The 22,070-nt window shown below is 46.5% G+C and overlaps 1 protein-coding gene across 11 annotated transcripts in view; it reads right to left on the reverse strand.

Moving 5' to 3' along the window:
* Positions 1-22,070, reverse strand: part of LOC139535806 (acetyl-CoA carboxylase) — a 61,214-nt gene that overhangs the window by 28,253 nt on the left and 10,891 nt on the right. For 6 of the 11 annotated variants that reach the window (XR_011667207.1, XM_071335644.1, XM_071335638.1 and 3 more), the window contains 28 exons: positions 21,739-21,956; positions 21,366-21,575; positions 21,059-21,229; positions 19,967-20,292; positions 19,596-19,850; positions 19,210-19,437; positions 18,948-19,098; positions 18,691-18,825; positions 18,394-18,540; positions 18,075-18,263; positions 17,836-17,936; positions 17,637-17,725; positions 17,228-17,352; positions 16,993-17,106; positions 16,776-16,889; positions 16,570-16,659; positions 16,273-16,391; positions 13,009-13,032; positions 11,871-12,020; positions 11,148-11,291; positions 10,884-10,986; positions 7,684-7,791; positions 7,369-7,425; positions 7,068-7,112; positions 1,873-1,914; positions 836-1,051; positions 563-718; positions 210-434 (listed from right to left, as the gene is read on the reverse strand). Coding sequence is in view for 10 of the 11 variants with exons in the window: in XM_071335644.1 (XP_071191745.1) it covers positions 210-434; positions 563-718; positions 836-1,051; positions 1,873-1,914; positions 7,068-7,112; positions 7,369-7,425; positions 7,684-7,791; positions 10,884-10,986; positions 11,148-11,291; positions 11,871-12,020; positions 13,009-13,032; positions 16,273-16,391; positions 16,570-16,659; positions 16,776-16,889; positions 16,993-17,106; positions 17,228-17,352; positions 17,637-17,725; positions 17,836-17,936; positions 18,075-18,263; positions 18,394-18,540; positions 18,691-18,825; positions 18,948-19,098; positions 19,210-19,437; positions 19,596-19,850; positions 19,967-20,292; positions 21,059-21,229; positions 21,366-21,575; positions 21,739-21,956 (4,052 nt within the window). In the remaining variant the exon portion in view is untranslated. The remainder of the gene's footprint in view (positions 1-209; positions 435-562; positions 719-835; positions 1,052-1,872; positions 1,915-7,067; positions 7,113-7,368; positions 7,426-7,683; positions 7,792-10,883; positions 10,987-11,147; positions 11,292-11,870; positions 12,021-13,008; positions 13,033-16,272; positions 16,392-16,569; positions 16,660-16,775; positions 16,890-16,992; positions 17,107-17,227; positions 17,353-17,636; positions 17,726-17,835; positions 17,937-18,074; positions 18,264-18,393; positions 18,541-18,690; positions 18,826-18,947; positions 19,099-19,209; positions 19,438-19,595; positions 19,851-19,966; positions 20,293-21,058; positions 21,230-21,365; positions 21,576-21,738; positions 21,957-22,070) is intronic. The other 5 variants (XM_071335674.1, XM_071335666.1, XM_071335690.1 and 2 more) reach the window with 3 other exon arrangements.

A 22,070-nucleotide genomic window follows, 5' to 3' on the forward strand; every position in this document is an offset into this window, starting at 1 on the left:
GAACCCTCAGCTCCACTTTACACAGTGGACTGACTGATCCACAGTTGGCATGTAATTTATTTCTTAACTAAACTTGAAAATACTTGAGCAAGAACCAAGAGTGGCCCATTAAAGGTGCATTTTGGGAGCTGAGGATTATGAATGAAGCTGCTTCCCCGGCCTGTGATTGGATTGGAGTGAGGAGCGTGAGGGACGTGCGAGTGCCCCACCTGTCGGTCTTTAGGCCCCAACTGTCCCGTACGGGAATCGGTGACCTCCTTGTACAGGCTGATGTCCAGGTAGTAGCCTGACTCGTTGGTGAGGAACAGGCGGATGGGTATCTGTTTGCCTGTGGGCGTCAGCCGGATGTTGATCTTCAGCTCAGCCTGCAGGACCCGTAGCTTCCACAGCCTACTGCCGTAACGCATCACCATAGAGCGCACAGACTCCTCAATCTGAGCATGGTTACACAGAGAGAAGTTTGTTATAAACATATACAATACCAAAACACATCACTACATGTACAGTGTACAAAACCAATGTACACAGTGCATGTACAGGTCTTGGGTGTGCTGCCACTGACCTTGGAGGGGTCCATGATGACGGTGGGGACAAAGTTGAGGAAGATGTGGTTGCAGTCAGTGCGTACGGTGGTGTTGTTGAAGGCCACTTCCAGCTCGTCCATGGCCTCCAGCAGCAGACGCTCGGCCTCGTTGTGGAGGTACTCAAAAGACGCCTCCTGGAGATAAGACACAGGACGGAAGCAGAGGTCAGAGAGGGGCCCGTTTTCACATACAAACTGAACAGGTGTAACAATCAAAACACACACGAAGCAGTGTGTCATTATTGCTCTCACCTTGGTGACCAGGTCTGAGTGACGGATGATGGCCCGGACAAAGAAGCGGTAGTCGGTGACCTCTGTGCCCACCTCCACACGGGCAGCGCCCAGGTAAAGGTGCATCTTGTGGTTGGCACAGGGAATGGCGGTCAGGGCAAAGTTACGCATGCGGTTCAGCTCCAGCTGGAAGGCCAGCGCTGGCTCCAAGTGACGGTAGATCCTGTCCTCCTCAAACTGGAGACGCATGGTGACAGTCCGTTACATAGCAAAGCAGTCGCACAAGAAGACATCGTCACAGACAGCAGGACACAGCCACCGACAGCAAGATACGGTCACACCAACCAATGAGGGTTCAAGAGATGGGAATGATCTTTCCTCAAGGCCTAGAAATGACTTAACCAGTTAAGGCTGTTCTACCATCATCCCCAATATTAATAACTGCAGAACTCAGGGAACTTGGCTGTTTCAGGCGCATTGGGTTTATATAAGAGTAGAGGGTGCCCGCCAGCCATACACTGCATTAAGTAAATTAAATCAAAGGCAATCTCAGCCTGCTAATGGGTGTAATTTCTCTTAAATGGAGACGTCATTAAATAGATAATTACGGTAATGAGTTTGTGGTGCCATTGTAGTGAGACTATCAGGGGCCTAGGCAGGGGATGAGCCATCATTGATCATGTTAGAGAGACTTTCAGTGCCAACGAAGGGGTGAGCAAGGACAGCGGGAAGGTACTTCTGCAACTATCTTATTCAAATTGCCTCACCTCAATTGTAGTCATTATGTGAAATTGACACTTGCCTAGTTGAAACTGGCTTACCTCTTCCACTGTAACTCTAGTCTACACATTGAGAAACATGGTCATTTGGGCTCATATTTCATCTCAGTAATATATTCAGTCTGCGTTTGCACTTCAAATATGAATTCCCTTGTCTTTTTGGGATGGATTCAACCAGTTTATTGACCACTACCACTGAGAAGACCATTCCCTATTATTTGATGGTAGCCCATAAAGCCAGTGTTCATATTGACACACAGACAATGTGATGACACTAACCTTGTCTCTGGACCGGAAGGTGAAGAACTTGGGGAACTCTCTCTGTGTGGGAGACAGACAGGTGAGGAGAGAGAGTACAGTTAAACAGATTCTCATGCTACGAAGAACACACGTTACCAACTTACCAGTTCTACTGGTTAAGACCGGCTAAGAATGACAGTTAGGGCTTTGAGTCCAGGAATTCAAGGATCCCTGCTATGCTGCAACTAAGGGTGTTTTCACATATAGTCCTCTTCACACTTGGTCTTTTTCAGACAATTTTTGTGAACACGGTGTTGTTTGTTGAACTTTTTATCCAGTATGAACACTCCAATGGAACTCAGACCTCTCGAAAGAGCCCCCGAAGCAAACCCATTGAGAGGTGGTCTGAGTTTGGTTCGCTTGAAATCCTCTGTCCAGCTCCCTTTTTTAGGGCAATGTGAACACAAAGCTCCCCAGGTTCGCTTGTCATTCCCGCACCACACACTAGACTACTGCGACACCGTTTCCCCTGCCATAACCCCTCATACTAGACTACTGCGACACCGTTTCCCCTGCCATAACCCCTCACACTAGACTACTGCGACACCGTTTCCCCTGCCATAACCCCTCATACTAGACTACTACGACACCGTTTCCCCTGCCATAACCCCTCACACTAGACTACTGCGACACCGTTTCCCCTGCCATAACCCCTCACACTAGACTACTGTGACACCGTTTCCCCTGCCATAACCCCTCACACTAGACTACTGTGACACCGTTTCCCCTGCCATAACCCCTCACACTAGACTACTGTAACACCGTTTCCCCTGCCATAACCCCTCACATTGGTGCCACAAAAGAGAGAAGATGATAACGTGCAGGTTCAGATTATTTGTTTGCAATATGTGATCTATAGGCTAAGAGAGCTTCATAAACTGTTTATTTCCAAATAACTGCAGATTAAATAATGCTCTAATTGACAATTGTACACCCAATGTAGCCTACTGCCCCTTTAAGAACAATAATTGATTTTGTGCCCAATTATCACCAAATATGTTCACACTATTAAAACCTGTTAATAGCATCTTCTGATTAAAAGTATTTTGTCTCATCTCCTAACTAAACGCAGTTAAAAGCTTCCAAAATTAGCTTCCCAAATGTAAGTAGGTATATCTAGCTGAATGTTGGAAAAAGATCTTGGTTCCTTTTTAGATAGCAATGTGAATGTAAAGAGGACTTGGACCACAACATAGGTAAAGTGAACTGGCAAAAAGGCAAGGGCAGTGTGAATACAAAGATAAGAGTTACAGTGGGGAGAACAAGTATTTGATACACTGCCGATTTTGCAGGTTTTCCTACTTACAAAGCATGTAGAGGTCTGTCATTTTTATCATAGGTACACTTCAACTGTGAGAGACGGAATCTAAAACAAAAATCCAGAAAATCACATTGTATGATTTTTAAATAATTAATTTGCATTTTATTGCATGACATAAGTATTTGATCACCTACCAACCAGTAAGAATTCCGGCTCTCACAGACCTGTTAGTTTTTCTTTAAGAAGCCCTCCTGTTCTCCACTCATTACCTGTATTAACTGCACCTGTTTGAACTCGTTACCTGTATAAAAGACACCTGTCCACACACTCAATCAAACAGATTCCAACCTCTCCACAATAGCCAAGACCAGAGAGCTGTGTAAGGACATCAGGGATAAAATTGTAGACCTGCACAAGGCTGGGATGGGCTACAGGACAATAGGCAAGCAGCTTGGTGAGAAGGAAACAACTGTTGGCGCAATTATTAGAAAATGGAAGAAGTTCAAGATGACGGTCAATCACCCTCGGTCTGGGGCTCCATGCAAGATTTCACCTCGTGGGGCATCAATGATCATGAGGAAGGTGAGGGATCAGCCCAGAACTACACGGCAGGACCTGGTCAATGACCTGAAGAGAGCTGGGACCACAGTCTCAAAGAAAACCATTAGTAACACACTACGCCGTCATGGATTAAAATCCTGCAGCGCACGCAAGGTCCCCCTGCTTAAGCCAGTACATGTCCAGGCCCGTCTGAAGTTTGCCAATGACCATCTGGATGATCCAGAGGAGGAATGGGAGAAGGTCATGTGGTCTGATGAGACAAAAATAGAGCTTTTTGGTCTAAACTCCACTCGCCGTGTTTGGAGGAAGAAGAAGTATGAGTACAACCCCAAGAACACCATCCCAACCATGAAGCATGGAGGTGGAAACATCATTCTTTGGGGATGCTTTTCTGCAAAGGGGACAGGACGACTGCACCGTATTGAGGGGAGGATGGATGGGGCCATGTATCGCGAGATCTTGGCCAACAACCTCCTTCCCTCAGTAAGAGCATTGAAGATGGGTCGTGGCTGGGTCTTCCAGCATGACAACGACACGAAGCACACAGCCATGGCAACTAAGGAGTGGCTCCGTAAGAAGCATCTCAAGGTCCTGGAGTGGCCTAGCCAGTCTCCAGACCTGAACCCAATAGAAAATCTTTGGAGGGAGCTGAAAGTCCGTATTGCCCAGCGACAGCCCCGAAACCTGAAGGATCTGGAGAAGATCTGTAGGGAGGAGTGGGCCAAAATCCCTGCTGCAGTGTGTGCAAACCTAGTCAAGAACTACAGGAAACGTATGATCTCTGTAATTGCAAACAAAGGTTTCTGTACCAAATATTAAGTTCTGCTTTTCTGATGTATCAAATACTTATGTCATGCAATAAAATGCAAATTAATTACTTAAAAATCATACAATGTGATTTTCTGGATTTTTGTTTTAGATTCCGTCTCTCATAGTTGAAGTGTACCTATGATAAAAATTACAGACCTCTACATGCTTTGTAAGTAGGAAAACCTGCAAAATCGGCAGTGTATCAAATACTTGTTCTCCCCACTGTATGTTGCTGTTTTTAGCCCCAGAGTTCACTTTAAAGAGGACTGAGATTGGTTCTTTTAAAGAGGACTATATGTGAAAAAACCCTCACTCTCAGTTCGGTTCTCTTTGGGGGCTCTTTTGAGGCGTCGGAGTTCCTTTGGATTGTACACTCCACCAAAAAATTAAGCATACCGCACTGGGGTAAAAAATGTTTTGTCTGAAAGGGACCAAGTGTGAAAGAAACCTAAAGTTACAGAACCATCTAGACTAAAAATAGACATGACATCTAGAGAACCCAATGACTGCAGGTGAAAATGACAGCGACATTCTAACAAGACTAAGCGGCTACATTTCCTTCTAAGGGTCTACATTTCTCCCTCAATAAGCTGTGATGAGCGCTATCATGTGAATTGCTGTGAGCTTGAAGAGGAACACTATGGCATCAGTCTGTGATCAGCAACAGCCTGTTTAACATTCAACAGCCCTGATCTCCTATTTGGCCTGGTGTCCGAGGGTAAAATTACAGTGTATTTTCCCAAAACTGCCTTTTTACATAATGACAGACCGCAACATGCAGCAGTCACATCTTAACCAATGAATAAAACATCTTTCCAACAGGGAGTGCTTTGTATTTCTGAATGCTCAAGCTAGAAGCCTGGTTGGCAGGTTTGTCTTTGATGATCGTACCCCACTTGGCCAAACAATACTGGCCTAATTGCAAACACTCATCAACTCAATGTGTACATGGTAACAAGAGAGCTGTCAGAGAGCTGTGTTCTAGTATGCCCACTACAAGCCTGTATACAGGACTGATTTGATGACAACACAATGGTGTTAGTACATCACATCCCCTATTCTATCTATAACAGAGAATACACAATTTAATATGTGCGAATACACTGGTCTGTATAGTCTGAAGAGGGTTGGCTACTTGGTCTCCCGAGTGGCGCAGTGGTCTAAGGCACTGCATCTCAGTGCTAGAGGTGTCACTACAGACACCCTGGTTCGAATCCATGCTGTATCACAACCGGCTGTCATTGGGAGTCCCATAGGGCGGCGCACAATTGGCCCAGCGTCGTCCGGGTTTTGCTGGTGTAGGATCGTAAATAAGAACTTGTTCTTAACTGACTTGCCTAGTTAAATAAATACAAATATTCAGAGGATGTGTCTCCCCTGTATGAGACAAACCCACACAACGAGGGCAGCCACACCAACGCAAACCCACATAACGAGGGCAGCCACACCAACGCAAACCCACATAACGAGGGCAGCCACACCAACGCAAACCCACATAACGAGGGCAGCCACACCAACGCAAACCCACATAACGAGGGCAGCCACACCAACGCAAACCCACATAACGAGGGCAGCCACACCAACGCAAACCCACATAACGAGGGCAGCCACACCAACGCAAACCCACATAACGAGGGCAGCCACACCAACGCAAACCCACATAACGAGGGCAGCCACACCAACGCAAACCCACATAACGAGGGCAGCCACACCAACCCAAACCCACATAACGAGGGCAGCCACACCAACCCAAACCCACATAATGAGGGCAGCCACACCAACACAAACCCACATAACGAGGGCAGCCACACCAACCCAAACCCACATAACGAATGCAGCCACACCAACACAAACCCACATAACGAAGAAAGCCACACCAACACAAACCCACATAACGAGGGCAGCCACACCAACACAAACCCACATAACGAAGAAAGCCACACCAACACAAACCCACATAACGAGGGCAGCCACACCAACACAAACCCACATAACGAGGGCAGCCACACCAACACAAACCCACATAACGAGGGCAGCCACACCAACACAAACCCACATAACGAGGGCAGCCACACCAACACAAACCCACATAACGAGGGCAGCCACACCAATGGCAGTAATTAGGTCTCATCGGGACCCGTTCTTCTCTTAAAGGGTTTCCAGTAGATAACACAGCCACAAAGTCAGATTCCACAGCGACAGTCCAAATTGGCATTTTGGTCTTAATTTAAGGTTAGGCATAAGGTTATGGTTAGGTTTAAAATCAGATTTAAAGAAAATAAAATGTATAAATGAGCAGGGTTTAGCCATTATGATGACTTTGTAGCTGTTTTAACTAGTGACGACAGAGTCAAAGGGCTGAAGTCACGATGCGGGGAGAGAGAGAAGGGAAACTGGCATTTACCCAAATGCCTTTAGTCTCAAATGCTTTCATTTTCTCTCAGAATCTAAAAGCTACTTTGAGTGCTTAAAGGAAAGAGTTGACAATACAGGAAGACAAACTGTACTGTTTCAGTCATCCACATCCTCCCAGGCTACTCACATGAAACCTCTGGTCCACCTCATAGTTGACTGCCTTCCTGAAATCCTGTCAGCACAAACACCACAGCAAAGGCAAGACATGGATACAGAGGGGGAAAAGATTGCAAGCAAACAAACAGCCAAATTTGAGATACAAATTTGTCAAATTATAGGCCATTCCAAATTAAAAGTGACTCTCTCATGCCGTCTAGATGTCTGGAGATTCAACCAGTATCACTGTGATTAAGATAAGATAGTTGACTGGCAGAGAGTTGCTTAGAAAACCGAGGGTAGAGTAGAAGAGTGGGACTCTTAGTCCTCACCTTCTGAGCAACCAGGAAGGTCAGCCTGCGGATGCCATGTTCAAACAGCAGGGATTTCTGGGGAACGAAGACAGAGGAAGAGAAAGTGTGAGCAACTGGGAGGCAGGTAGCATAGCGGTTAAGAGCATTGGGCCAGTAACCAAAAAGTTGCTGGTTTGAGTCACCGAGCAGATCAGGTACATTTTTTTTGTTGATGTGCCGTTGAACAAGGCACTTAACCCCAATTGCTCCTGTAAGTCACTCCGGATAAGAGTGTCTGCTAAATGACTAAAATGCCAATGTGTCCAGTTGTATTTCCTGAAAGGCTCATCTGACCTCTGACTGGGTGAACTCCCGGAACATGGCGGCCAGGCCGTCGTCGTCGATGTCACTGTCAGTCTTAATGGCCACGTTGAGGATGTGAACGGGCTCATCTTGGATACTCTGGGACACAAACACATGCAGGCAAACCTCAGTCATACAATTCAAAGAGAAAGTAGTCACAACCAAAATGATTGGCATCCTTGATATTGGGCACGTTCCTCTGCCCAGGCGTTGCGGACACCTGCCAGATTTACAATGCCTGGATAGGTATTTTATGTATCAGCTAACCACATATGTTACAGAAATCCGTCAGTCGATGACACTGTCGATGACGTAGCACGCACTCAATGGTTGACGCATGCAACGCCTGAGCAGGGGAACGCAACCAAAGATCAGCAAAAAAAATACATGAAATAAACAATACATACACTGAGCTATATTGTCAGCTCAAATGTTTTGAAAAACGTATTATTTTATACTAATACAATTGCTCAGAGAAATAGATTTTGTTTAACAAGTAATACTTATTTTCTCCCAAAAAGATAGGGGTCAACATTTTTGGCACCCCCGTTTTCAATACTCCAGCACCTTCCCCTTGCAAGGATAATGGGACAGACTTTTTCTAAAATGTTTTATGAGATTGGAGAACACATTGGGAGGGATCTTAGATCATTCCTCCATACATAATCAAATTGATTTATATAGCCCTTCTTACATCAGCTGATATCTCAAAGTGCTGTACAGAAACTCAGCCTAAACCCCCAAACAGCAAGCAATGCAGGTGTAGAAGCACAGTGCCTAGGAAGAACTCCCTAGAAAGGCCAAAACCTAGGAAGAAACCTAGAGAGGAACCAGGCTATGAGGGGTGGCCAGTCCTCTTCTGGCTGTGCCGGGTGGAGATTATAACAGAACATGGCCAAGATGTTCAACTGTTCATAAATGACCAGCATGGTCAAATAATAATAATCACAGTAGTTGTCGAGGGTGCAACAAGTCAGCACCTCAGGAGTAAATGTCAGTTTGCTTTTCATAGCCGATCATTAAGAGTATCTCTACCGCTCCTGCTATCTCTAGAGAGTTGAAAACAGCATCTTTCCATATCCTTGATATCCTTAGTCTGCACTTATGGACTGCTCGGCAGGTAGTCTGGCGGGTAGGAGCGTTGAGCCAGTAACTGAAAGGTTGCTGGATCTAAAGGTTGCAGGCCCAGCACCTCGCTGATTCAGAGGGGTTGGGTTAAATGCGGAAAACACATTTCAGTTGAATGCATTCAGTTGGACAACTCATTATGTATCCCTCTATCCCCCCTTTAATTCAAACCACAGGTACTGAAAACAGAGGTGCCAATCATTTTGACCCCTACCTTTGAGAAAATAAAATATTACTTGTTCTACAAAATCTTTTTCTCTGAGCAATTGTATTAATAATTTCTTTCAAAAAATTGCATTCAATATACACTGCTCAAAAAAATAAAGGGAACACTTAAACAACACAATGTAACTCCAAGTCAATCACACTTCTGTGAAATCAAACTGTCCACTTAGGAAGCAACACCGATTGACAATACATTTCACATGCTGTTGTGCAAATGGAATAGACAACAGGTGGAAATTATAGGCAATTAGCAAGACACCCCCAATAAAGGAGTGGTTCTGCAGGTGGTGACCACAGACCACTTCTCAGTTCCTATGCCTTCTGGCTGATGTTTTGGTCACTTTTGAATGCTGGCGGTGCTTTCACTCTAGCGGTAGCATGAGACGGAGTCTACAACCCACACAAGTGGCTCAGGTAGTGCAGGTCATCCAGGATGGCACATCAATGTGAGCTGTGGCAAGAAGGTTTGCTGTGTCTGTCAGCGTAGTGTCCAGAGCATGGAGGCGCTACCAGGAGACAGGCCAGTACATCAGGAGACGTGGAGGAGGCCGTAGGAGGGCAACAACCCAGCAGCAGGACCGCTACCTCCGCCTTTGTGCAAGGAGGAGCACTGCCAGAGCCCTGCAAAATGACCTCCAGCAGGCCACAAATGTGCATGTGTCTGCTCAAACGGTCAGAAACAGACTCCATGAGGGTGGTATGAGGGCCCGACGTCCACAGGTGGGGGTTGTGCTTACAGCCCAACACTGTGCAGGACGTTTGGCATTTGCCAGAGAACACCAAGATTGGCAAATTCGCCACTGGTGCCCTGTGCTCTTCACAGATGAAAGTAGGTTCACACTGAGCACATGTGACAGAGTCTGGAGACGCCGTGGAGAACGTTCTGCTGCCTGCAACATCCTCCAGCATGACCGGTTTGGCGGTGGGTCAGTCATGGTGTGGGGTGGCATTTCTTTGTGGGGCCGCACAGCCCTCCATGTGCTCGCCAGAGGTAGCCTGACTGCCATTAGGTACTGAGATGAGATCCTCAGACCCCTTGTGAGACCATATGCTGACACATGAACATTTGTGGCCTGCTGGAGGTCATTTTGCAGGGCTCTGGCAGTGCTCCTCCTTGCACAAAGGCGGAGGTAGCGGTCCTGCTGCTGGGTTGTTGCCCTCCTACGGCCTCCTCCACGTCTCCTGATGTACTGGCCTGTCTCCTGGTAGCGCCTCCATGCTCTGGACACTACGCTGACAGACACAGCAAACCTTCTTGCCACAGCTCACATTGATGTGCCATCCTGGATGACCTGCACTACCTGAGCCACTTGTGTGGGTTGTAGACTCCGTCTCATGCTACCGCTAGAGTGAAAGCACCGCCAGCATTCAAAAGTGACCAAAACATCAGCCAGAAGGCATAGGAACTGAGAAGTGGTCTGTGGTCACCACCTGCAGAACCACTCCTTTATTGGGGGTGTCTTGCTAATTGCCTATAATTTCCACCTTTTGTCTATTCCATTTGCACAACAGCATGTGAAATTTATTGTCAATCAGTGTTGCTTCCTAAGTGGACAGTTTGATTTCACAGAAGTGTGATTGACTTGGAGTTACATTGTGTTGTTTAAGTGTTCCCTTTATTTTTTTGAGCAGTGTAGCTCAGTATTTGTATTATTTATTTAACACAGTCTTTGTTGCACATCTTTATCAAGGGTGTCGATCATTTCAGTCGTGAATATTGCGACTATGTGAAGAAAAGCAAGGTCATTCTACTTTGTAGCAGTGAACAAAGGGCTCTCAGTCATAATACTCTAGTGTTGCAATACAGCTCAGAATCAGTAGAAGCAGAACATTCTGACCTTGGTGTCCTCCTCTCCATAGAGCACAGGATTCCCTCCCTCTGGGAAGGTGGGGCTGTGAGGAGGAGAGTCAGAGAAACAGCTCATCACGTCTTTAATGTTCCTGAGGGAGTAGAAAGGACCACCGTTAAGACACCACAAACAGACACTTAAGGTAAAATCTAGGTTTTACAGCTCTAATTCAATAACGCCATTTCCCAATGTGGGATAATAATAAAGTTATAATGTAATGATTTTGAAAAGGTCAAAGAGCCCAGCCCTCACCTGGTGAACTCCTGGAAGGAGCGGAAGGAGACCATGGCTCCCATGCGCTGGCAGGGTGGGGTAAAGGAAGTGTCCAGGAGAACGTCACTCACGCTGCCCATGTGCACCATGCCGTAGTGGTTCAGGTTGGACGAGAACGACATCCTGGGGTCACAATAGACAGCCATTAGACTGGGGTCCTGCAGCAAACACATTCACTCACCCACCCAGAGCAGAGCCCATTTCTGGCCCAAAGGAGAGTCACCTTTAAGAGCCCCCCACCAGCCACTTCTATCACACACCAGTATTTATTAACTCTGTGATAAGCTGCTGGGACAGAAGGAACATTGACTCCTCATTCACTTCCATAATAACAGTAATATAGCACCGTGTTCTCACAGAGATCAGTGAATGAGGATCGGAATATAAGAACTAAATATGCCTCTTATAGATCTGGATGTAATACTCATGGAGCAGCCCAGCAGCAGTGTCCAAACGCTAAGTGGTACTGTAGATTATGTGGAAGAGCACATCTGTATAATGTTAGTGGACATGGAAGCATTGTAGATTTTCCCTCAGCCAAACATAGTAGAAAGACCCAAAGTTCCCCCAGGTGTTTTTAGTATTCAGAGGTCCTCCTCTCCCCTCCACACAGAGGCCAAGTCCCCTTTTAGAGAGGTTAAGCCCAGAAGTCTGTTAGCCCACAGAATGATATACAGCCTAGAGGCTGCTATAGGGCCCAACCTGTCCACAGAGTCATCCGTATCTGGAGGTTTATTCTCCTCCGTTTTAGAATCATCCTTTGTTTTATCATCCTGTGCTTTAGTGTCCTGTATTTTACTGTCCACAGACACAGGCTTAAGTAGAAGAGGCAGGGGCAGGGCAGACAGTCTCCTGAGAGGACAGTAGCAGCACATTCAGAACACAGCTAACACAACACAAAACAGGACATCTGATCTCACACAGAGCACTATTTGATAACATTTTGTCCCAGAATATTACACAGTTAATGTACATGTAGCCAACATCTTTTGACTCCCCATTTCTCACCGGAAAACAGCACAAGATCCATGATTTGCACACACACAAGGTAGCGTACATACACCGACAATACACCCACAGAAAGACAGAATCTCAGTCTTCTCAGTATGCTGCATCATGCCATGCTGTTACCATTGATTTAGTAAATGATCCATGATCAAACATATTCAGCTCCAATTGTAAAAATCTGATTTATTTTTGTAATAACTTTTAACATTTTACAGAACAAGCAGTCTAGCCAAACATTTCAATAATGCCCAACGTTATCTCGTCTTGCCACAAGATGCAATCTATCTATATATAATCTACACGCACACTGAACAGAAATATATACGAAACAATTTAAAATATTTTACTGAGTTACAGTTCATACAGGGATGTAAACAAATTTGTGCACAAAATTAGAAAAATAAGCGTTTTGTGCATATGGAAAATTTCAGTGTTCTTTAATTTCAGCTCATGAAAAAAAAAGAACAATTTACATGTTGCGTTTATATTTTTGTTAAGTGTAAATGGTAGAATTACAATTTGATTCAATTCTAAATGTTGCAGGCATTAAGGCTTTCAGTAACGTTTCTCTGCAGATTGTTGACCATGCTGCTTTCTAGAGCGTCTCAAATCTACCAGAGGCGGCTGGTGGGAGGTGCTATAGGAGGACGGGCTCATTGTAATGGCTGGAATATAATAAATGGAACGGAGTCAAACGTGGTTTCCATATGTTTGATACCGTTCCACCCATTCCATTCCAGCCATTACAACGAGCCCGTCTTCCTAGAGCTCCACCCACCAGCCTCCACTGAGGTCTACATATTGGTTGCAATAAGAAGAATGTGTACTATACCTGTTTAGAGTTGGGATGTTCCCTCTGCAATCAAACAACACTGATTGGTTAGTTAGGCAGGCAGGCATCAGTTTAAGGAAGCAGTCAGGGCTCAGAGAAGTGTGTGTGAATCATACAAGTGTGAGACTATGTATTATGGATATGGCTGGCGTCTCATATGGTACATTTTGAACATTGTTATAATTTGTTAGGTTGTCAGAAGTAACAATCTCTCATGACATAGGCCTTATTGTTGACTTCAAGGGCTTCATGAACTAACAATGTATTACAAATGGCAGGCAGCACATGGGCTGGATGTTCAGTGGTGTCAGATCCTGTCCCTTTTACAACAAGACATTAATGTGACACCCTAGGGCACTGTCATACAGCGAATGTATTGTCTCATAAACATACACATTGCACTCTAGGATTGATCCTCCAGAAATGCAACAATAGTCCTAAACCTCCCTAGAAGCCTATTATTTGTTCAGGGTATTGGTTCATTCCCGAGGTGGGAGACATGCACGCAGCTAGCTTAGTTCCAATGAGGAAGCCAATCATGGTTGGTTAATGCAACCGGGTTACACATTTTAAAATAGGTTAAAGCAGGTGCATGCAACAATCTGAGCATAGCAGTCAATGGGAGATGACCCCTCATGTCTGAGGGGTCAACACACTGGATCACAGTTATTTATCAGCCATATCAAATTGCCATACATATCAAATTGTACATGGGTACAACAGCAAGAAGCAAAGACATGATCATCCACAACATTACACACAGAACATCTATGTATCTGGGATCTGTAACAGGCAGTCGACACAAACGCTGAACATGTACAGTACAAGTCCTGAGTCGCTCTCTGGTTGTGTGTTACTGAAACAGAATGTACATCTTGTAGTCATCCAGTGGACAGATCGACAAAAGTGGGACTCTTATGCTGACAGGAGACTAGTTACAGTTTCCACTCACACATTTTTTGTAAACCAGAGAAAGTATTTGAGCTCTCACAGAACACCTGCTTTTGCACATGAGGAGCGTTTTTCAGGGGTTGAACACAGTGGAATGTGGGTAAAAGAAGCATGGCACCATGGATGAGAACTGGACCCTTCTGGAGATGGTGAAAGACAGTACTCTCCTTAGAACTCTGGTCTCTGTTAGTGCTCATCTCCCATGTAGAACCACCTCCCATATAAAGGGCATTGGAAAAGTATTCAGACCACTTCACTATTTTCATGTTTTGTTAGGTTACAGCCTTATTCTAAATGGATTCAATTGTTTTCTTCCATCAACCCACACACAATAACCCATAATGACAAAGCAAAGACAGGTTTAGACATTTTTGCAAATGTATAAAAAATACAAAACTGAAATATCACATTTACATAAGTATTCAGACAATTTATTCAGTACTTTGTTGAAGCACCTTTGGCAGTGATTACAGCCTCAAGTCTTCTTGGGTATTGTGCTACAAGCTTGGCACACCTGTATTTGGGGAGTTTCTCCCATTCTTCTCTGCAGATCCTCTCAAGCTCTGTCAGGTTGGATTGGGAGCGTTGCTGCACAGATATTTTCAGGTCTCTCCAGAGATGTTAGATCGGGTTCAAGTCCGGGCTCTGGCTGGGCCACTTAAGGACATTCAGACTTGTCCCGAAGCCACTCCTGTGTTTTCTTGGCTGTGTGCTTAGGGTCGTTGTCCTGTTGGAAGGTGAACCTCCACCCCAGTCTGAGGTCCTGAGAGCTCTGGAGCAGGTTTTCATCAAGTACTTTGTTCTGTTTATCTTTCCCTCGATCATGACTCCCAGTCCCTGCCGAAAAACATCCCCACAGCACGATGCTGCCACCACCATTCTTCAGCATAGTAAAGGCGGTGGCCCGTTCCTGTAGGTTCATGCTCTACAACATCCGCAGAGTACGACCCTGCCTCACACAGGAAGCGGCGCAGGTCCTAATCCAGGCACTTGTCATCTCCCGTCTGGATTACTGCAACTCGCTGTTGGCTGGGCTCCCTGCCTGTGCCATTAAACCCCTACAACTCATCCAGAACGCCGCAGCCCGTCTGGTGTTCAACCTTCCCAAGTTCTCTCACGTCACCCCGCTCCTCCGCTCTCTCCACTGGCTTCCAGTTGAAGCTCGCATCCGCTACAAGACCATGGTGCTTGCCTACGGAGCTGTGAGGGGAACGGCACCTCAGTACCTTCAGGCTCTGATCAGGCCCTACACCCAAACAAGGGCACTGCGTTCATCCACCTCTGGCCTGCTCGCCTCCCTACCACTGAGGAAGTACAGTTCCCGCTCAGCCCAGTCAAAACTGTTCGCTGCTCTGGCACCCCAATGGTGGAACAAACTCCCTCACGACGCCAGGACAGCGGAGTCAATCACCACCTTCCGGAGACACCTGAAACCCCACCTCTTCAAGGAATACCTAGGATAGGATAAAGTAATCCTTCTGACCCCCCCCCCCCCCCCTTAAAAGATTTAGATGCACTATTGTAAAGTGGTTGTTCCACTGGATGTCATAAGGTGAATGCACCAATTTGTAAGTCGCTCTGGATAAGAGCGTCTGCTAAATGACTTAAATGTAAATGTAAATGGTGCCAGGTTTCCTCTAGACTTGACGCTTGGCATTCAGGCCAAAGAGTTCAATCTTGGTTTCATCAGACCAGAGAATCTTGTTTCTCATGGTCTGAGACTCCTTTAGGTGCCTTTCACTGAGGAGTGGCTTCAGTCTGGCCACTCAACCATAAAGGCCGGATTGGTGGAGTGCTGCAGAGATGGTTGTCCTTTTGAAGGGTCTCCCATCTACACAGAGGATCTCTGGAGCGCTGTGCCTTTCCAAATCCAATCAATGTCCAATCAATTGAATTTACCACAGGTGAACTCCAATCAAGTTGTAGAAACATCAAGGATGATCAATGGAAACAGGATACACCTGAGCTTAATTTCGAGTCTCATAGCAAAGGGTCTGAATACTAAATAAGGTTTCTGTTTTTTATTTTTAATAAATCTGCAAAAATGTCTAAAAACCTGTTTTCGCTTTGTCATTATGGGGTATTGTGTGTAGATTGATAAGGTAAACAGTTAATTTAATCAATTTTAGAAAAAGGCTGTAATGTAAAAAAGTGAAGTGGTCTGAATACTTTCCGAAAGCACCGTAGAACCACCTCCCATATAGAACCATCTCCTGTGTGTGTGTGTGTGTGTGTGTGTGTGTGTGTGTGTGTGTGTGTGTGTGTGTGTGTGTGTGTGTGTGTGTGTGTGTGTGTGTGTGTACACGTACGTACCGGTTGGGGTGGGAGGTAGGCAGCATGAACTGGAACTCTACAATGCAGGTGTTGTCCTTCAGCTGTCTGTGCTGGACGCTGTTGAGCTCGTAGGCGATGTAGGCTCTACGTACGTACACCTGGGATGGGGAACACAGACACCAGAGTTAACACAGTAGAGATCTGGCTACAGTGGAGGATCGTTACCTTTAATCCCCTGAAATGTCCCTCTTAGTTAATTGGCAAATACGGTTAAATTCTCTGGGCAACCAGCTACGGTGGCTTTGAATCCAAAAACCACGGTCTGCTTCCTCTCACCTCCAGGGCAGCCATCCGGACCACCTGGTTACTGTGGTAGAAGAAGTTGGGCAGCACATCAAAGATGGACGTCTCAGACAAGATCAGTTTCTACAAAGAACGAGAGAGAATTCAGAATCTTAAATGCTGTGAAAAAGTAACAAAGATCCTCAATTTACTGCCTTCAGCAATGCCAATAAAAAGTCAACAATGGCCATTGTCCCTACCTGCAGGTTCTCGATGCAGAACTGGTGTCCGTACATGTCGATGGCAGAGAGGAAGATGGACTCCACCTGGTTGTGGCGGAGCTCGTAGGAGGGGAGGTGGGAGGCAATCAGCACCTGAGGGGGAAACAGACGGGAGTGAGAAGATGACAACTCATACCTTGATAAATCACAAAAACAGGGAGACCCTTCAGAGAGACAGGAAGTGATGAGTGCTGACCTGGCGGGCGCGCAGTGCCACCTTGGCGTTGGTTGTCTTGCTGAGCTGGGTGAGCTCTGTCAAAATGGCCATCAGCTCGTCAGTCAGGGTGGGGTCACGACCACACAGCTGGTCCTACAACACACACACAAACTCTGGTCTTAGACAAACAGGAAAACACACACAGTCAACTGTGTCACACAAACACTTAGCAATTAATCATGACCAATGTATTTCTAAAGAGGGAAGGACTTACAATAAGCATGGTGACCAGGAGGTTCTTCTTGGTGACCTGGGCGTGCGAGAAGATGTAGTTTAACACGTTGGCCATGTCGCCCTTGTTCTCCTCACGCAGTGTGAACACACACTTGTCGTAGTGTCCTGGAATCACACACACACAGTATACAGGATTCAGAGGAAAATGAAAATCAACCGGAGCCCAAAGTAAGGCGCAAATTAAATGTGTTGTGTAACAGTGCCCTCACATGGACAAATAGATCAACTGCAGTCCTGAGAGAAGACCTTTGAATCCTATTTATAAATCAAAGACCAACAGGACTAAAAAAACAAAGGCTCATCCTTTCCTTTTCCCCCTATACCAACCCAGGATACCCATTGCTTAACATAGCCTGCAAATGTTGGCAGTAGAGTGTAATGTTCCTCACCATGCTGGAACTGCACCTCTACTTTGAGGTACTGTCTGAGCAGGTCCATCACCACAGCCTTCATGTGACCACGGATGCCACTGCGGTACCTGGACAGAGACAACATGGACATGGTCTGGCACAGAGAGAATCAGTGTGAACACAGTATGTGTATTTATCATCAGCAATTTAAATCCTTGAAGCTGAGGGCAGGACTCACTTCTGCACCAGCTGTACAATGCTCTGAGTGTTCATGAAGAACACCTCTCTCTCCGACTTCCTGTTCAGAGTGGCAGCATGACTGTCCAGGATGTTGGCAATCTGGACCAAAGAACATGCACAATCAGTCTGGTGTATTCCCCATGCACTCTCCATATCAACAACTTCATATAGCCATAAATAATGTAATAACCAACCTGAATAATACGTGTGTGTGTGTGTGTGTGTGTGTGTGTGTACCTGCTGACTGGGGAACTGGCAGAGCACAGAGGTAATGTTGCTGGCGTACTGGGCCATCTCCTTCTTGATGCATTTCTCTACAGCGAGGGGGATCCGGCCTGACACACTGGTCATAATGTCCTGCAGCTCCAACAGCGGCAGGGAGGGGTCCCGAAAAGTCTTCATCAGCCTTTCCACCCATTCCTTTAGCTGGGGAAACACACAATATTACCAATTTAAACAGATTAATGTATGAACACAGAATATTGGCATCTTTTGTTTGTATATCTTTGGGCGTATAATAGAGTGTCTGTATGTACAGTAGTAGTGGACAACTTACCTTTCCACTGAAAAAGGGTTCAGGCAGGCAGAAACCACTCATGATGTGCACCAGGTGGTCCAGGGTGCTGTGGAAGACCCTGTGGAGCTTCTCTCCTCTCAGCGCCACCGCCTGGATGACGGGCAGGGCCCCGTGGTGCAGCTCCGCCTGAGAGACACGCACGTTACAAAATACTTCTAAAGTCTCACATGGAACATTCTGTATACCTACTCCATATTTCCAGTACAAAATACAAGGAGCATATTTAGTCAAATATTGCTAAATTCCCCAGTGTCAGACACACCCTGCCACACTGACCTGTTGTACCCTGCCAGGATCATCCAACTGCAGCTTGGCGATGACACAGCCCGGCTCCAGCACGGCACCAGCCCTCTTCACATAGTGGATACAGCCGGACTCCAGCGCCGTCAGAGTCATCACCATCTTCATCACCTGAAACAGAGACACAAACACACGGTTTACATGCCTGTTCACTCCACTAATGGAGTGTGTGACCATGGCCAAACCACATCTCACCTATATAACCAAACCTCAACCATATGTCACACACACACCTCTATCTCAGCATAACACTGGCCAGAGAACACGTGCCCTCCGTCCTCCACGGTGTACTGGATGAGTTTCCCTGCTGAGGGCGAGCGAAGCAGCGACGGGTCGTTCTCCTTCTCAAACACACACGTCTTGTTCCCAATGGTGATACGGTACCTGGGAGAAATTCTCTTTCAGTCTATTGCCCAATTCTAAAATCAACCCCAAGCAAACGCCTCAATATTCCTTTTAATAAAATAACGCATTTATTCTTTCCATCCATCCTACCGGTCCACCTCCTCCTTCATGTAGGTGGTGTAGCTGCTGCCGTCGTAGGAGAGCAACAGGCCCCCGTCGCTGAGGCGATGGACGTCCACCTCGGCAGAGGTGCTGTTCATGATGACCACATAGGAGTTGGGGGACTGACGCGTCACCTTCAGACAATACTTAGTACCCTCATAGATCAACTCCACATCCACGGTGTTGAGAAGAGTGTGCGCGGTCAGCACCTGACCTCTGTAGAGGGGGAGAGAGGAGGGAGAGATGGGGTGTGTGTGTGGAGATGTGGAGATGTGTAGGGTCACAATCAATAGCAATCCCAAAGTCACCGGAGCACTGCTGCTTCTCGCTGGACTAAAGTTGTAACATTCTTCAATGCTTAAAATAGTGTTGACCTTTCTAGAGAGTGCAGGAAGTTGGAGACACTGTTCCTCAGGTTGACGTCAGCCACGTGGAGAGCCCCGCTCACTATGCCCAGCATGGTGTCAGGACGCTCCGCCTGCATCTTCTCGGAGATGAGCCTGTCCAGCCAGCCTGTGTCGATGGTGTTGTGCTGGAAGCTCTCAGTCTCCAGCAGCTTGATGAGGTACTCCACTGTGGTCCTGAAGTCTCCTCTGATCGACAGCTCCTTCAGGGCCACCACCATGTTACTACACACACACAGGAGAGGTGTTACCATACAGTACATCATTGGGTGTTACTGACAACAAACTTTACATTACTATTTCTAAAGTGTGTGTGCTGACTGGCTCGCGTGTGTACTCACGAGATGGCCTCCTCTCGGTTCTCTCCCCAGGAGAAGCAGTGGCCAAACTGGGAGTCTGCAAACTCATGCAGGCCTCCGGCCGCGGCCACACTGAAGTATCCCCACACATTCTTGTTACTGCGGAAATTCAGTTCCTGCACTGTGCCCGAGCTCGGCTTGAAACCCTCATCCGGGTTCTCACTGGTGATGCGGGCAGCGATGACGTGTCCACGTGGGGAGGGGGCCGTGGACAGACCCTCAAAGTCAATCATAGAGTCTCCCCAGGGCTGGACCCCATACATCATTCTGATGTCCTTAATACGGTGCAGGGGGATCCCCATGGCAATCTGAGGAGGAAGACCATTATAGTCTGTAGAACTAAGAATTTTCTGTCATACTAATTGGACTTTAAAGAAATGAGAAAAGTCCAATGTTTAGAAGTGACATGATCATTATTAACAATTTTATCAAAGGAAAATGTCCCTTTTATTTCCAAAATGGTAGCTAGAGTTTTATTTGGCTGACAAGAGGAACATTGTATCTTGAATGAAACAGATATTTTTCTCTCACTTAGAACACGGTTATGAAGTTTCTCCTTTGTGTAACTCAGAGTCCAAGCGCTGTTGTATCCCATTGTTGTCTGTACCTTCCTGCCTAGTGAGATTAGATCATGTCTATGCTGCAGAGAGGTTGACAGAGAGCAGATCCCTCCACCACAGCACAGACAGACGCCTGCCTTCTTCAGCAACAGCTCTGTCTGTCTACACGCTGCGGAGTAGCTTAGCTCGCTCTAACCTAGCCAGTTACCATGGAGACAGAGGCCTGGGATAAAACTCACCTTCGAGAACAGTGAGGTGTGCCTAATCAACAGAGATGTACAACAGACTGAACATGAGCAGGGCAGGACACCACACACGTGTTTATTTTACTATCCATGTAGGGACCAAACAATTGATTCCCATTCACAATCCTAGCTTCCCTAACCCTAAACCTAACACCTAAACCTAACACCCTAAACCTAACACCTAAAATACCCGAATTGTCCTTATTTTACTATCTTTGTGAAGACTTCTGGTACCGACAAGGATAGTAAAACCAAAAAGACACACAGACCTGTAGCTGTGCAGCAGGCAGGTTGACGTCGGCCACCATCTCAGTACAGGGGTGTTCCACCTGCAGACGAGGGTTGAGTTCTAGGAAGTAAAAGCTGCCATCTTGGCTGTAGAGATACTCCACTGTGCCAGCACTGACGTAGCCCACCATCTTAGCCAGCTTCACTGCACACTGAGGAGTGAGGAATAGACACTCAGTCACAACCCGGCAACTTAACCACAGGTCAACAAGTCCCTCTGGTCAGTCTCTCTCAAATTAAACATATTGGCATAGCTCTTCCCATCCAATAGCACAAATTGTGCCATACCCTCTCCATGTCCTCAAAGACGTCTGAGGTGGAGATGGTGGCGGGCGCCTCCTCTATGATCTTCTGGTGTCGCCGCTGTACGGAACAGTCCCTGCCGAACAGGGAGATGGCGTTGCCGTACTGGTCAGCCAGGAGCTGGACCTCCAGGTGACGAGCGTGTTTGGCCAGCTGCATCACGAAGATGGGTGAGCCTGGAACCTCGGTCTGGACCTGAGGAGCCAAGGAGAGAAGGCATCATAATCATACTAATTACGTAGTTTAGATAATTATACACATACTGATCACGTAGTTTAGATAATTATACACATACTGATCATGTATTTCAGCTCATCATAACCTTCTACTGATACTGGAATTAGACTGGACTTCTCACCTGTCTGAAGAGGTTGGGGAAGTCATCAGCACAGTTGACTTTGCGGATGCCCTTTCCTCCACCTCCCTCGGAGGCCTTCACCATCACGGGGTAGCCCACCACCTCCGCAGCCTTCAGTCCTGCCTCCACATCATGGATGCAGCCCAGCTCATACAGATCAGGGGGAACGTTGATGATCCTCTTCTTCTGATCGCTCTCTGTCCAATCCACTGTGAGTCCTGAGACACACACACACGGGTTGGGGGGTATCCAGATTTCCATACCATTCCTGTACCATACCAGTGTGTTTGGTATTACCGGCAGCGCACACAAGGGGCTCTATTTCTTTCACC

This window comes from Salvelinus alpinus, chromosome 1 (assembly GCF_045679555.1).
Source record: "Salvelinus alpinus chromosome 1, SLU_Salpinus.1, whole genome shotgun sequence".
Lineage (NCBI taxonomy): Eukaryota > Metazoa > Chordata > Actinopteri > Salmoniformes > Salmonidae > Salvelinus > Salvelinus alpinus.